Here is a 13,415-nt window from a genome sequence, read left to right as displayed (position 1 = left end):
CTCAGCCCAGCATCTGCTCCTCACCCCTGATGTCCGGCTGCCTCCAAGGTGCAGGTTCCAGACACTGGAAGAAAGGGAAGCAGCTCCAGCTGGTTTTGACAGGTAATTCCTCCCTCCAGCTGGGAGCAGTGATGGTGTGTTTGAAGGACGGCAGGGGAGGGAGCCTGCGGCTGGCACGTGTTGGACGGGGAGACTGTGGCAACGGGTCATTTCCCACTCCCACTCCAGATCTCTGCTTTGTGGGATTTCCTTCACTGGAAGGAAAAGCAGTGGAGGGACTCTTATGGCTAGGAAAAAATCCTTCCTAATTCTGACCCAGCAGCTGTTCCATCCGAGACGCCTCTAGGGATGGCATGGCAGGGATCAGAGCCCAGTAGAGCAGGGTCTAAGCCAAGTGCAGGAATCCTCTCCTCAACGCCCATTTCTTGGGTCCACAAATAGAGTTTGTGTCACCCTGGGCAGCCCAGGAACTGCCAGAGCAAGCCTGGGACTCAGGAGCATTCTTAGGAACAGGACAGGAGCTCTTCAGTGCTGAGGAAGGGGTGCACCCAAGGTCCATGGTGCTTGGGGTTTCCTTATGGTCCCTTCCCCCTCCTCTGTACCCACCTTTTTTACTCCCACCCATCCCTGCCTTCTTCTGTGCGTGATACCCGCACACAAAACTAAACCTCAAACCCCAAATGCCATTTCCTCAAATATGCCCATTTCCCCTGCTCTGAAATCCAACCCTGGTTTATGTTCTCCATTCCCCTGCCTCAGCGTTCAGATCTCCAGCAACCAGCTTTACCTCCTCAGCCTGGATGGCCCTCGCTCCGTGCAACAGCTCTCACCTCTGAGAGAAGTGGTACAGGGAGAGCCATGTGTCCTGCTCCACTGACTAAAACTTAACTGTGTCTCCCTCTCCCACAGTGCTGGTGTTGAGATATCAACTTGCGCAGGGACCCCTCCACAAGCACCCTCCTCTCTGCCCATTCAAATGCACACAGAGCATCAAGAGGGTTTTCTTAGACGCGTTTAACCAAGTGAGGCACAGTTGTGCAATGGCGTCGCAGCACAGTGTGGTCGGGATGGGGGCAGATCCCAGCAGAGGAGCACAAGAGCAGGTGAGGATGTTGCAGGTGGTGGTGTCGTATCTGAGACTGTGTAGGCAGTAGAATTTCAAGGAGGAGGTGAGGGTGAGGCTGAGCAGCCTACACTCAACGTTGGAAGTGCCGCCAGTAAAAACTTGGCCTCCAACCATGACTGGCAGAGCAAAGAGTGCGAGGCAGAGTGTTGCGGGGGTCAGAGGAGAAAGGTGGATCCTCCCAGGTCCTAGAGCAGCAGTGACTAAGGGAGAGGCTGTCTTGTTTTTTAACCCAGTACCAGGAACTGTGCTTTGCTCTCAGCTTCTCCCTCTCCCTTTTGCTGCAAGCCCCAGATATGGTGTAAACCAGGACTCGGAAGCAGGCTGAGCTGGACATGAAGGACTGGGGCATGAGAATGGATGGAGGACCACAGGAAGCATCTTGAAACAGAACTGGTGCGTGCCTGTCTCATAAATACCTGAGGAGCTGACAGAGCAGCCTGAGCAGCAGGAGGTTTGGACCTCCCTGGCCCTCAGGGACCTTGGAGCAGTTAGGTGGGGTGACAGAGAAAGGAGAAGGCAGTGCTCCTGGCTGACAGAAGAGCAGGAAAGAGGCAAGAAAGAGGCAGCTCCTGCAGCAGTGGGCAGGGTGGGAGGCTCCCATGTTATTGCTCAGTAGGGTTGTGTTGTCCAGACCTGCCAAGGATGGAGCAAGCAGGGGTCTGCAGTCAGAGCCAGCAGAGAGCTGGGCTTTGGTGGGGCTGCTGGCTGTTGGGCTCTCTGAGGGCGCTGGGGCCCACAGTGCCACCCACAACTGCCGCAGGGAGCGTGGTGCTGACAGGGCTGTCAGGAACTGCAGAGGGCCGGGGTGCCTGGAGAAGGTGAGATCAGGGATGAGGTGAGCTTTGTCTGGTGAGATGAGATGGGATGTGGAAGCATCCACATAAATGCCAGCAGAATGCGGTTCTTCTTTCCTGGTGGGTAATAGAAAAACCCGTGGGGCACGGGGGTAGAAGAGGATGGGCTGCAGTAAACTTGTAGTCTAATTAAGGGTTGCTAGGACCTCTGAAAGTGACAGCTATGATCCTGTCAAGTAGCAGAAACGCCGTGCAAGGTGCAGAGAGACGACGGCTGTTCCTCCCAAAGATGTGGCAGTCCAACCCCTCTCCCAGGTTGTCTTATTGTTCACCGAGGTGCTGGTGTCCACGGCTTGTGAGCAGCAGCCAGCGAAGTGCCGGGGACCACAGCTTTGCCGAATGGCTTCTGTCTTGTGGGGCGACCGCTCCTCGTTGCACCCTACTTTAAGGATGGGGCTTTGCCAGTGGAGGTGTGTTAGTGGCCCCCGAAGCCATCGGGGAGGGGCTGCAGGGGGCGGTTTCGCTTATTTCGGATAATTTGGGCGAAATGAGGGCTCGGGTCATCCCGCACCTTTTTTTCTGAGAGAGGAATCAAGCGTCGAGGTGGCCGTGCCCCGCGGGAGGCCGGCACCAGCAGGCCGGGGCCCCTACCAGGCGTGTGTGGGCAACCGCGAGGGGGGCGAGTGCCGTGCCCCCGGAGCCCCGGGCGGGGGTCTCCCCAGCAGGGCCGCGCCCCGGTGTGTGTGGGGGCACCCCTCGCCCGGGGCACCCCTCCATCCTCTGCGGGCAGGTCGTGGGGGAGGGGATCGGTGGCCCCTCGCAGACGCAGCCCCCCCGCCCTCAACCCCCCGGGGCGGTGCGGGGCGGGCAGGCCCGCGTGGGGCCGTGTGTGCCCCCCCCCGTCCCCCCCGCCCCCGGCGGCGGGAGCAGGGCAGGGGTGAGCGGGCAGGGCGGGCCGGGCCGGGGGCTGCCTGCGGTTTGAGGCGGCGGGAGGCGGGATGTCCCGGGGAGGGAGCGGGGATGTGCAGGCACACGCAGCCGCTGGCAGGCGGCCGGGGCTGCACGGCGGCGGCGGCGGCGGCAGCGGCGGCGGCGGGCGGAGCGGCGCGGAGCGGAGCGGCGCGGCACACGCGGCGGCAGCTCCCTCCGCAGCCCCGCGCTCCCCAGCCCCGCCGCCGCCGCGCCGCGCCGCGCCGGGCATGGCCGCCCCCCGCCGCCGCGCCCCGCGATAGCCCCACGACCCGCCGCGTCGCCGAGGTGAGCAGGGGGGCGGGGGGGCAGCGCGCGGCGGGGACCGGCACCCCCCCCTCCCCGGGTACACCCCCCCCTCCCCGGGTACCCCCCCGCACCGCCGCCGCCGCAGGGGGACCGGCGGGGACCGGGGCGGTGCGGGGCTCCGCTGAGCTTCCCCTCCGGCCGGCCGTGGGGGTGGGGGGAAGGCGGGTGCCCCCGTGGCCGTGCCCCGCCGTGGGGGCACTGGGGGCTTGCGGTGGTCCCAAAGGCGCGGGAGGGGGTGGGGGGGATGCGACGACAGGAGCGGCGAGCCGCAGCGGCGCGGCATCCTCCGGGTTCCCAGCCCTGCCCCCGGACCCCTAGCCCGGAGGGGTCCCTCATAGCCCCCAGACCAGGGGCAGTGCCCGCTAGGCCCCCTCCTGAGGTTGTGTCTGGTAGCCCCTAACCGTACGGAGGTCCCTAATACCACCGAGGGGGAGGTTAATAGCCCCCCGGGGGCGTCCCTAATACGCCACAGTCCCTGGGGGGCTGGTAGCCCCCAGCCTGGCCAGGCAGTAGCAGAGGAGTGGGATGGAGGGAGCTCCCTCCCCTGTGTCCCTGCGACCCAAAGCCAGGCCAGCCCAGGCGCCGCTCACACCTCCCTTGGGCAACGACTGCCCCCCAGGATGCCCCCGGCGCCTTGCTGGGGTCCAGAACAGCCCCTGGGTGGGAGCTGGGAGCAGCGCCCGTGGGGCAGCTACATCAGGAGGTCTGAGAGGCTGCACCTCAAGTGGGAGACTGTGGGGAGCCATGGGGGAAACGACCTTTGCAACGACATGTGGTTGAAGGTTGAGCTCCTCACAGCCCTGAAGGAACACGGTGTACCCACTGTTCGGCCCTAAATTATAAGTTTCATGGGAATTGCTTCACCCTCCCTGAAACGCTGTTCACCACTGCCCAGTGTTTTAGGGCAGGAGGCGAAGAAGGGTCCTGCGAGTATGGGGACAAGGGTCTCCCATGGGGAGGGAGGATGCAGTGGTCCGTGCTGGGATTTGGCTGGGCTGGTGACAGTAACATCCTGTAGCCCCTCTGAAAATGCTGCATTCTTCATTGGTGATGGTTTGTTTGCTGGAGAGATGCTTTGAGCAACATCATTGCTGTTGTGGGCTATTTTGTCTGGTTCAGGCAGGGCCCCCAAAACCTCTTCCTGCAATTCATGAGTATGTGTGGGTGGGTGGGAGGACTTCTGTCCCCATCTGTGACGTCTTTCATGCAACTGTTGACCCAGCACAACCTTCCCGAGCTACAGAGTCAAGCTGAAAGTGGAATGGCCCCTGTCCATCACACCCACGCAGCTGGATGGAGCCTGCTCCATACCTTCACCACTCTTCTAGCAGAACTGTTTAACCCCTCCCATCTCATTATAGTAATATATTTATGATATCACCCTCGAATTTCCTGCCCTTAACAACCCCAGAAGGCTGGGAGGGAATGAAGTGTTTTTGGAAAGTATTTAATGTTACTTCAAGAGGGCAGGAGGCGGTCGCAAAATAGATGGGTGTAGGAACCCTGGGCTGATAGGGCTCTCTGCAGGACAGCCGAGGAAAAGGACCACACCTAGAGAGGGCTGCGTGTTTGCTTTTGCTACCTGGGGCTGCAGCCCGGGTCTAGTGCCTATAGCTTCACTCCCTTGCTTGGAAAATGAAATAGGGCTGCTGTTTACCACTGCTTGTCTGCTAGATCTACTCAACTCCCTGCCCTCCTGAAGGGCTTGAAAAACAGCCTGGGTGCTGCGTAAAGAGTCAGCCCATCTATTCATTCAAACATACGCAGGAGGAAACTTGCTTAACATGAAGCAGAAGCCCCCCAGACCTAGGGAGGGAAGATGAAGGTCCCCACAGCTGAGCTGGTATTTCTGGCAGCTTTCTGCTCTTTTGGCAGCAGCTAGCAAGGGCAGGTGCTCCAAGATGCGGTGTAGCAGCCTGAGCTACTACATGCTCAGGATTGAGTGTAAATGCTCAGTTCTCCTTTACACACATTTTAAAAGGCTTTTTGATTCTTGGTGCTCCAATGTTGCCTTAGAGGAAGGAGTCTGAAGGACAGAGAGGAGTGCGGTGACAAGTCTGTACAAAACTGGATGTTTCAACTCAAAACTCCCAGGTAGCGGAGAGGAAGGGATGCGTGAAGTGAAGCGGCGGTGTGAGCCAGGGGATTTTTCTGAACTTGCTCTTTTCCTCTCTGGAGGTGTTCATCTCGGTGGGGCCACGCTGACCATGCTCAGGAGCTTCTGTCTCCAGCTCATGTCCTTGATTTGGATCCTCTTGGCCCATCACCAGCTTGCCCAAGGTGAGTGTCTGTAGGCACAGGTCCTTCTCTTTTATATCCATCTTTCCAAACCTGTCCTTGGTGTTGCTGGAGTCTCCTGAGTTTTCCATGCAAAATAGAGTTGGCCTGAGCTGGAAGACCAGAAAATGCTGCTCGGTCCTCCAGCACCTGGGGGGTGACTGGTAGCAACTGTAGAGGTTCTTGCTCTGGGGCCCACGGGAGTGGCAGTGCCTGAGCAGACCAGCAGTGAGAGGTCCTACTGCTCTGTCTCTCTCAGGGTGAATGGGAGCCTGAATCAGTGAGCCTGTTCAGAGAGACAGGGCGAGAGGGAAGGAGGATCCCAAAGCTGAACAGCGAATCCTGGATCCCGTGGGACAAAATCCCTTCCCAAAGATTAGTTTGCTCTCCCTCTGCTCTGGATAAGCATTGAATTCCCAAAGCCATCTGCCAGGAGAGTTGATTACAAATAGGAAAGGCAATGATACCCAGGCTTGAGCTGAGGAGTCCCAGGATGCTGCTCCAGCTCCACAGTGGCTTGTTTTGGGAGGCTTTTATCCTGACCAGTGGGACCTGCCACCTCACTGAAGCAAAAATGCATGCATGGGGGATTTCTTCCCATGCTTACTTCCTAGGCAGAACATCACACAGCTTGGGGAAAGCCTGAGCGCGCACCTCTTGGCTTGGGGGTTTTAACCTGCCCCAGTCCAGGGGGGAGGGGCTCAGTCAGGTAAGGGCATTCATCTGGGCCTGGCCTGGGATCACACTGGGCTCCTGGAGAAACCACCTGCCTCCTGACATTTGCTCTAGCTCTACTGCCTATGGAACTGGAGCAAGCCAGTTACCCTGGGACTAAGATGCCAGCAAGTGATGGGACAGAGGGAAAGGTGGAGATGAAAGGGGACACTTGGCTGGAGAAAGCAGGCCAGTGCCTAGCAGAGGATGAGAAGTGGCATGGTGAGGCCATGGCTCAGTTACAGCTGCTGTGGCCTTTAAATAAATAAACAGAACTGGATACCTGGCCCCATGTGATACCCAGTCCTGCCCCCCCGCGCCGGAGGGGGAATGCTGGCAGCTGGGTTCTGGCAGAGGGCAGGAGCCCTGACCAGGCTGCTCCATGCCAATAGTTGTCCCTGGGAAAAGGGACATCCTGGGAGATAGAGAGGAGCCATTCTTTCCATTTCCATCCTTGATCCCTTTGTGCCCCTTGCAGTACCTGGCCCTGAGCTTTCCCACCATACTTGCTGCACAACCATGGGACCAAGGTCCCAGGTGGATTAGGACCTATTACACAGGTTTCCTTAATGCACAGGCAACCCCAGCTCTTGCCCAGAAGGGCCCAAAGTCTAAGGGAGGCAGCAGAGGGTGAGTGGGGAGATGATCAGAGACCAGGTAGTTTTGAAGCAGGGTCCTGTTTCTCAAAGGCAGTGTTATCACTGCTTGCGTGACTAAGAAATCCTCATCTCTCATGTGGCATCCAGCCATTGAAAGGGAAGTCCCCACCTTACAGTTCTGTGGAAGGGCAGGCCGAGTGCTTAGGAAAATAAAAAAGGCCATGAGCCAGCAGGGAGTCATCTATGGTCTCTTCTTAATCCAACTCCACCCATCTCCTGCCTTGTAGGTGATGACTGCAGCGAGCGCTGTAATCTCGCCCACGGCTGCTGTGACCAGGATGGGAAGTGCAGGTATGGCTTGTTCTTGGCTCTCTGCTCCTGCTGCCTCTGACCATAACTGCTCTCCCTCCCTTGGTACTGTGTCCCTGGTGCCTACACACCTGCCCTGAGTTGAAGTGCCTCCTCCTTCACTCACCCACACCTGGAATCGACAATTCTGCTCTCCTTTTACCTGACACCCTCTGGAGTGGGAGATTTTGATCCCTCAACCTCTTGCTGGTCCCCTCCAGACTTTACTTCAGTGCTTCCAGGGTGCCCCCTGCCACACACTGACTGATGTTGTTCTGCTGAGCCCTTTTTGTCTAGATGAGAGTTAGGACAACCCAGCCATGCCTGGGTGATTGGTAGCAGCCTTCATGTTCAGATATGATGGGGAAGGTCTTCAGGCAGCAGAGCAGGCTTGGGGGTCAGCCAGATTGCTTGGCCTCCTCACTGGTTGAGATGGGGATGCTTTCCCTGGGGGCATGGAAGAAAAGAGCTGCCAGCGTGCACATAAATGTCTGAGGGCATCAGGGGTCCCCTCTCAGAAGCCTGGGCTGTGGTGGGGGTCTGCAGGTGTTTTCATAAAGGGCTCACCAGCAAGCTGAGGGCTACTGCAGCAGATGTGTGCGCATGATCCCTGGCATCCCAGCTCCAGGTGATGCCCAGATCCTGCAGGGGCAAAGCTCAGAGCCTGACCCTGCACTTCAGCTGAGGAAGAAACCACGTGGCTGCCCTGGGCTGCCATAGCCCCAGACACTGCCTCTTGCCCCACTGTAGGGCCACCAGGAAACCCCATCCTGCAGGGCAGCCCCAGGAGGAGCAGGCTGCTTCAGACTGGCCCTGACACTTTCTGCAAGGGGACAGACTGACTGCCCACTGCCACCCCATTCTCCTCGCTGGGACATGCTTAGCTCCATTCTGCAGCACAGCACCCAGTGTCACACCATGCCTGGGCCACTCATTCTCACCTGATGGAGCAGACATGGCCTGATGGTGACTATAACCGCACCAGGGAGCATCAGGGAGCATCCAGCTCTGGTTTTGCTGGGCCTCTGGTTGCAGTTGCAAAGTTCTTGCTCCTCCCTGAGCCTTTTTGGCAGCTGCATCTGGGGGAGCTAGGTGCTGCGAAGCCCTGGCCAAAGACACCGCACTTCTCCATGTGGCAGGTGGTCCAGCTACAGGTCTTTCCACTGAAGGCACACATGAGTTGCTGCTCCAGATTTCAGCCCTCCAGAGTATTTGCTGAACCCTTCAGCAGCTTGGCAGTACCCCATTGAAATCACCCCAAACTCAGGGAGACTCAGCTGCTTACCTGGCCTCCTCCCTGGCAATTTTTAGGTTGTCCATCTCCCTTTTAGAGAAGGGGAAGAGTTGATGGTGCCTGCTCCCTGCCTCTGTGGGTACTGGGGGGTAGGGGTGCTCACAGCCCTCTGTAAGCTCATGGCTGTCCCGGTACAAATGCATTTCCCCAGACTCTATTGGGCACACGGTATCGCCTCCATTCTCATCAAAAAGTCTCTAATTAACATATATATATATATTTTAACCATTTTCATCATGGAAAAACCTACAGTGACAATAGCCAGTCCAGGTGTGAAAGTGTCTCCTCGAACTAGCCTGGCAAAGCTGCAGTCACCACATACTGCACTGAAATGAACCCCAGCCATGAAAATGAACCCCCTTGCTTACTCTAGAGACTGTGTTGGTTTTGTTAGGTTTAATTTTGTGCTGTTTTGAGTACAGCTTTTGTTGCAGCTGGTGCCACCTCCACTCAGCTCTTGTATTGTTGTCACTTGCCTTCCCCCTTGGAGCTGTCGGGTCTGAGGGAGGCCACTGGAGCAACACAGCTTGGCTTTACTTAGCCATCACCACTGCCCCACTCCTGGGGCCAGAAGGCTTTTTGTGTGCTGCAGGTTTTCCCATCATGCTGCCCTTGTGAGCTGGCTGATAAGTCTATTCCATACACCAGCCGTGGCAAGCAAGGTTTTGCAGCTGGATTATGGTGCGCTTCAGATGAAAAATGACATTATAATGCAAAGGGATGCAATGAGACATGCAGGCTTCAGGGGCCTCTTGTCCCTTTCCCTCGGGGAGTTCAGGGTTAGGAATGGGTCTTTTCTCTGCCTGTCAGACTGGCTGTGTGGTGAGGGAGGTGCAGGAGTTGCTGAGATAATGCAGTGGTGTATATAGAGCGGTTGGCTGGAGGAGAGCAGTGGGATGTGGGCATTAAAACTGAAGCTGCCGAGCTCTGTTTCTGCTCCCTCACTCTCCCTGGCTGCAGAGGGTGAGTCTGCTCCCACTCTGTCTGCTTGCTTCCTTGGAAAGATGAGGTCAATACTAACCTCCTCTGGAGGAGGTGCCAGCAAGTTAATGGGGGGCTTTGGGAGAGTTTCCCAGTGCTGCTGTATCTGCGGGAACCCTGCATGGCAGGCAGCCGGCTTTTCTGCAGCCCCTGCTTGTTTTTTATCATGCTGCCATGCCCTGTCCTCCTGCAGGTGTGATCCAGGCTGGGAGGGCGAGTACTGCGAGGAGTGTGTGCGTATGCCGGGGTGTCTCCATGGGACATGCCACCAGCCTTGGCAGTGCATCTGTCACACTGGCTGGGCCGGCAAGTTCTGCGACAAAGGTGAGTGAGTTGTGGGCTGGACATTCCAGCCTCCGGTGCTAAGGCCAGAAGCCTAGGACACCTGCATGGGCGGGTAAGCCAGCATAGCCAGAAGCCTGAAGGGTGATGCTACTTGGGCTGCCCAGGAGATGGGATGTTGCCTGGTTGCCACACCTGGGACTGTCCCCTTCCTGCAAAATAAGTCAGGCTGCCAGCACCTGCTCCCTGTCTGCATGGCAAGAGCTGCCACCACACTGGCCAGCCTCAGGAAATGGAGCAGATAAGCTCACTGCCTTTCCCATGCCGCAGCTGGGCTCTGGGCAGCACCTCCTGCTTCCCCCAGGGCTTCCTGCCTTTGGCAGGTGGCTGCTGGACTCCTCTCCTCAGACCTCAGAGGCTCCTCTGTGCCACAAGGTCTGTACTGGCCAGCCAGACGGCATGCACAGAATCTTCACGCAGATTTGCAGGACAATTTGCTTCCTCTGCACCCCTAAGCCTGTGCATTTTGAAGGCTGTAGCTGGGAGGCACTACAGAGATGCTGCACTTGTATTGCTGCAGGTGCCTGTTGGAAGGGAGGAGGGAGAAGCTCTGATCATTTCTGCATGCCCACTGGGTTTGATGGGCTGGGTTCAAACGTCCCTCTTTTCTCACTAATTCCCACCTTTTTCTTTCCCTTCAGACATACACATCTGCAAACACCAATCCCCATGCCAGAACGGGGGTCAGTGCATCTACGATCGAGATGGGGAATATTCCTGTCTATGTCCAGAAGGCTTCCATGGAAGGGACTGTGAGATGAAGACGGGGCCATGTGAGAAGGCAGGGTGAGACATGGCAGCGAGGGCAGCGAGATTACAGACAGCATTAGCTTTGGGTCATGCACTGCCAAGCAGTGACCCAGCTTGGCTCGTTATCTGTGGATTTCCATGCGCTAATGGAGTTAAACCAAAACCATCTTTGGCTTTGGTTTAGCTTTGTGCACCGCACAGTCCCGCCGGGGCAAGGGCTGTGTTGTGATTTGAACAGATTCCCGTCCCTCACTGCTGTAGGTGTGATGAGCTGACACCCGTCATGCCTCTGGGGGAGCATCAGCAGGGCACATTTCCTCTTCAGATCATTTGGTCAAAGACCCTCCCTGGTGGGTGGTGGGCCCATGCACAGCCACAGCCTTTGAGGAGGTCCCACAGCCTCTCACTCGGGGAGACAGAAACTCCTGCCTGGTCTTCTGGAGGTAGCTGCCCCCATGCAGAGAGCCGGTGCCAGACTCACTGGCTACGGGAGCAGCTGTGTTTACCCCCGTGGGGCAGGGGAAGCTGCTTGCTCTGCAGGGTTATGACCTGTCCTTGCTCTTTCCATGCAGGTCTCCGTGCAAGAATGGGGGACAGTGTCAAGATGAAAACGGCTTTGCCAGCAACTTCACCTGCCGGTGCCTCGCTGGCTTCGTGGGGGCTCTCTGTGAGAACAACGTGGACGACTGCCTGATGCGTCCGTGTGCCAACGGTGCCACCTGCCATGACGGGATCAACCGCTTCTCCTGCCAGTGCCAGGTAGGCTTCGAAGGGCGTTTCTGCACCATCAACATCAACGACTGCGCTAGCCAGCCATGCAAAAATGGGGCAAAGTGTTATGACCGCATCAATGACTATGACTGTTTGTGTCCCGACCGTTTCACTGGCAAAACCTGCGAGATCTCCATCCCTGAGCCCACCTGGGCTCCCCCCTACCACCCTGTGAACCATGAGAACGGTGGAGGTGTGAAAAGCACAACCAGCGAGATGCCAGGGGTGACGCAGCCAGAGCCTGTCAGGACTGCGGTCACAGGGCGGCGCATAGCCAACCACAGCGAGAAGGAGCCGGGGGGAGGGTTGTTGAAAATCTCTGTGAAGGAGGTGGTGACCCAAAGGGACTCGGGGCTGAGCGAAGCCCAGCTAGTGACAGTGCTGGTGTTCGGGGTGCTGACGGCAGTGCTGGTCCTCATCACCGTCCTGCTAATGCTGAGGAACTGGCAGAGAGGCCGTCAGAGGTCAAACTGGTGCCAAAGCCCTTCTCAGGCTGCAAGGAAGCTCCAAGACCAGGAGTGTCAGGTGGGCATGCTCAACACCATCCTGATCGAGCCCAGGAAGACAACGGAGCTGTGACCTGCGAGGACTCTGAGCTGGGCCCTGGCAGGTCATCGTGCTGGCAAACCCCCCCGAACTGCAGCCTGGGGAGCCACCCCAGCACAAGCTGGGCAGCGGGGAAGGGCTCCCAGGGCACTGAATGCATCAACAAAACCCCTGGGTGTCAAGCATGGTGTGATGGCCCTGCCTGGGTCTGTGCTGCCTCCCGCCCAGCCGGCACAGCCAGCACCCACGGGCATCTGAAAGCCGGGCTGTGTTGGGGCAGCCCCTGGGGAAGTGGCAACGTGCCACCTGCAGCAGCCCACGCCACGCAGTGCTGGTATCGCCCAACGTGAGCTCTCAGAAATGGGATGGGTAGTGCTGAGGAGGGCACAGCCCTCTTGCAAACCCAAATTCTGCCAGGCCCTTTGTAACTCCTCTCTGTGACTACTGGAAGGGGCTTTGTCCTCATTTCTGCTGGTTTTGGGATGTTTCTTCTGGGGCTTTCGAGACAGTCGTGGCTGCGCAGGCCTCCCTGCCCCTGTACTGGATGGGGTGGCACCCAACTGTTTCTGGAGGCTGTTGTTTCAGATGCCATGTCCCTAGAGAGAGAGCAAATACCTTTGTTCCCTGGCTTTGTGGTTCTGTGAGCCAGTTCAAAGACACTCTGGAGATCATTTGGGGTCTCCTTGTGCCCTTCTGCCCTGGTGATGCCCCCTCCTCTTGCTGTCAGACTTGGGGTTACAAACACATTCTGTACTTTCCTCCTGATGATCTTCTCCCCCTACTTACTGAGCTGTCCTTTCTGGTCTGGCCACAAATGACCAAGCTCCTTCCCCTCTCCAGTGTGCACTTCTGCCTCACCATTTGCTGAGGAGGTCCCACAGCCCATTTGCTGACAAGGAGGAGTACGGCCTGCTCCCCTCTGGGGTCCTCTGGGCCTGAGCTCATCCTTCTCATACGCTCTCACAGGTGAAAATGGAGATGGATGAGGCTGGAGATGTGCTGTGGCTGGTTCAGGGGCAATACAAGATCCAGATTCTCCTTTCCTCTTCCAGTCACTCCAAGGCAGGCAGCTGGCTCTAACCTCAAATCAGCCATTGTAGTGTTTCTTGATACAACAAAGGTTAAGGTCCCCACAGTGGATGTGAGGACAGGCTGCCAAGCCTGGCACGACCACAGGAAGCAGATACGATACTGCTTTCTCCACCACTGCTAAAGCATGGCTAAGAGGCAACAGGTGGCCGGGTCACCCGGCCTTTGTGCTAGGTCTGCTCCTGCCTGTGCTGGTCCGCTGTGCAGCAGTCAGCATCTCTCTACCCAGGCCAGGATTTTCTGTGCCTCCTCCTGGGCATGGAGAGCTAAGCAGAGGGGTAAAAAAACCCACAACCCAAACCCTACTATTGACCTGAAGGGTTGCAGACAGAGTGAGCACTCAGCCAGGAGGGAGACCTGGGAGAGGGGACTGGGGCTTCACCAGAAAGATTATTTTTCTAATACATGGATGGATGATGTACCTTTATCAAATAAAACAAACACAAGCCCAGAAACAGTGTATCAGAGAATTGTAAAATAATTCAGGTTGCAAGGGACCTCTGGAC

The 13,415-nt window shown here is 57.4% G+C and overlaps 1 protein-coding gene across 2 annotated transcripts; it reads left to right on the top strand.

Annotated features, from left to right (window-relative positions):
• On the top strand, positions 1-13,343 carry DLK2 (delta like non-canonical Notch ligand 2). Of its 2 annotated transcripts, none has more exons than XM_074896954.1 (6): positions 1-102; positions 5,377-5,478; positions 7,076-7,139; positions 9,605-9,735; positions 10,395-10,539; positions 11,076-13,343. In XM_074896954.1, the coding sequence occupies exons 1-6, from the start codon at positions 30-32 to the stop codon at positions 11,851-11,853; spliced, it is 1,293 nt and encodes a 430-aa protein (XP_074753055.1). In that variant the 5' UTR covers positions 1-29; the 3' UTR covers positions 11,854-13,343. The 2 variants fall into 2 exon arrangements, with proteins under 2 accessions (XP_074753055.1, XP_074753056.1); XM_074896955.1 differs by lacking the exon at positions 1-102 and adding an exon at positions 3,099-3,177 and having other exon boundaries at positions 11,076-13,340.
• The last annotated feature ends 72 nt before the right edge of the window (positions 13,344-13,415 follow it).

Source organism: Athene noctua, chromosome 1 (assembly GCF_965140245.1).
Source record: "Athene noctua chromosome 1, bAthNoc1.hap1.1, whole genome shotgun sequence".
Lineage (NCBI taxonomy): Eukaryota > Metazoa > Chordata > Aves > Strigiformes > Strigidae > Athene > Athene noctua.
This window is presented reverse-complemented; position numbering and strand designations above follow the sequence as displayed.

Bases quoted from the DNA above. Each gene is read 5' to 3' on its own strand.
- DLK2 (XM_074896954.1), top strand. From the start codon at position 30: ATGTCCGGCTGCCTCCAAGGTGCAGGTTCCAGACACTGGAAGAAAGGG. The intron at 103-5,376 runs GTAATTCCTCCC...TCCTCTCTGGAG, and splicing joins GCTCCAGCTGGTTTTGACAG to GTGTTCATCTCGGTGGGGCC. The intron at 9,736-10,394 runs GTGAGTGAGTTG...CTTTCCCTTCAG, and splicing joins CGGCAAGTTCTGCGACAAAG to ACATACACATCTGCAAACAC.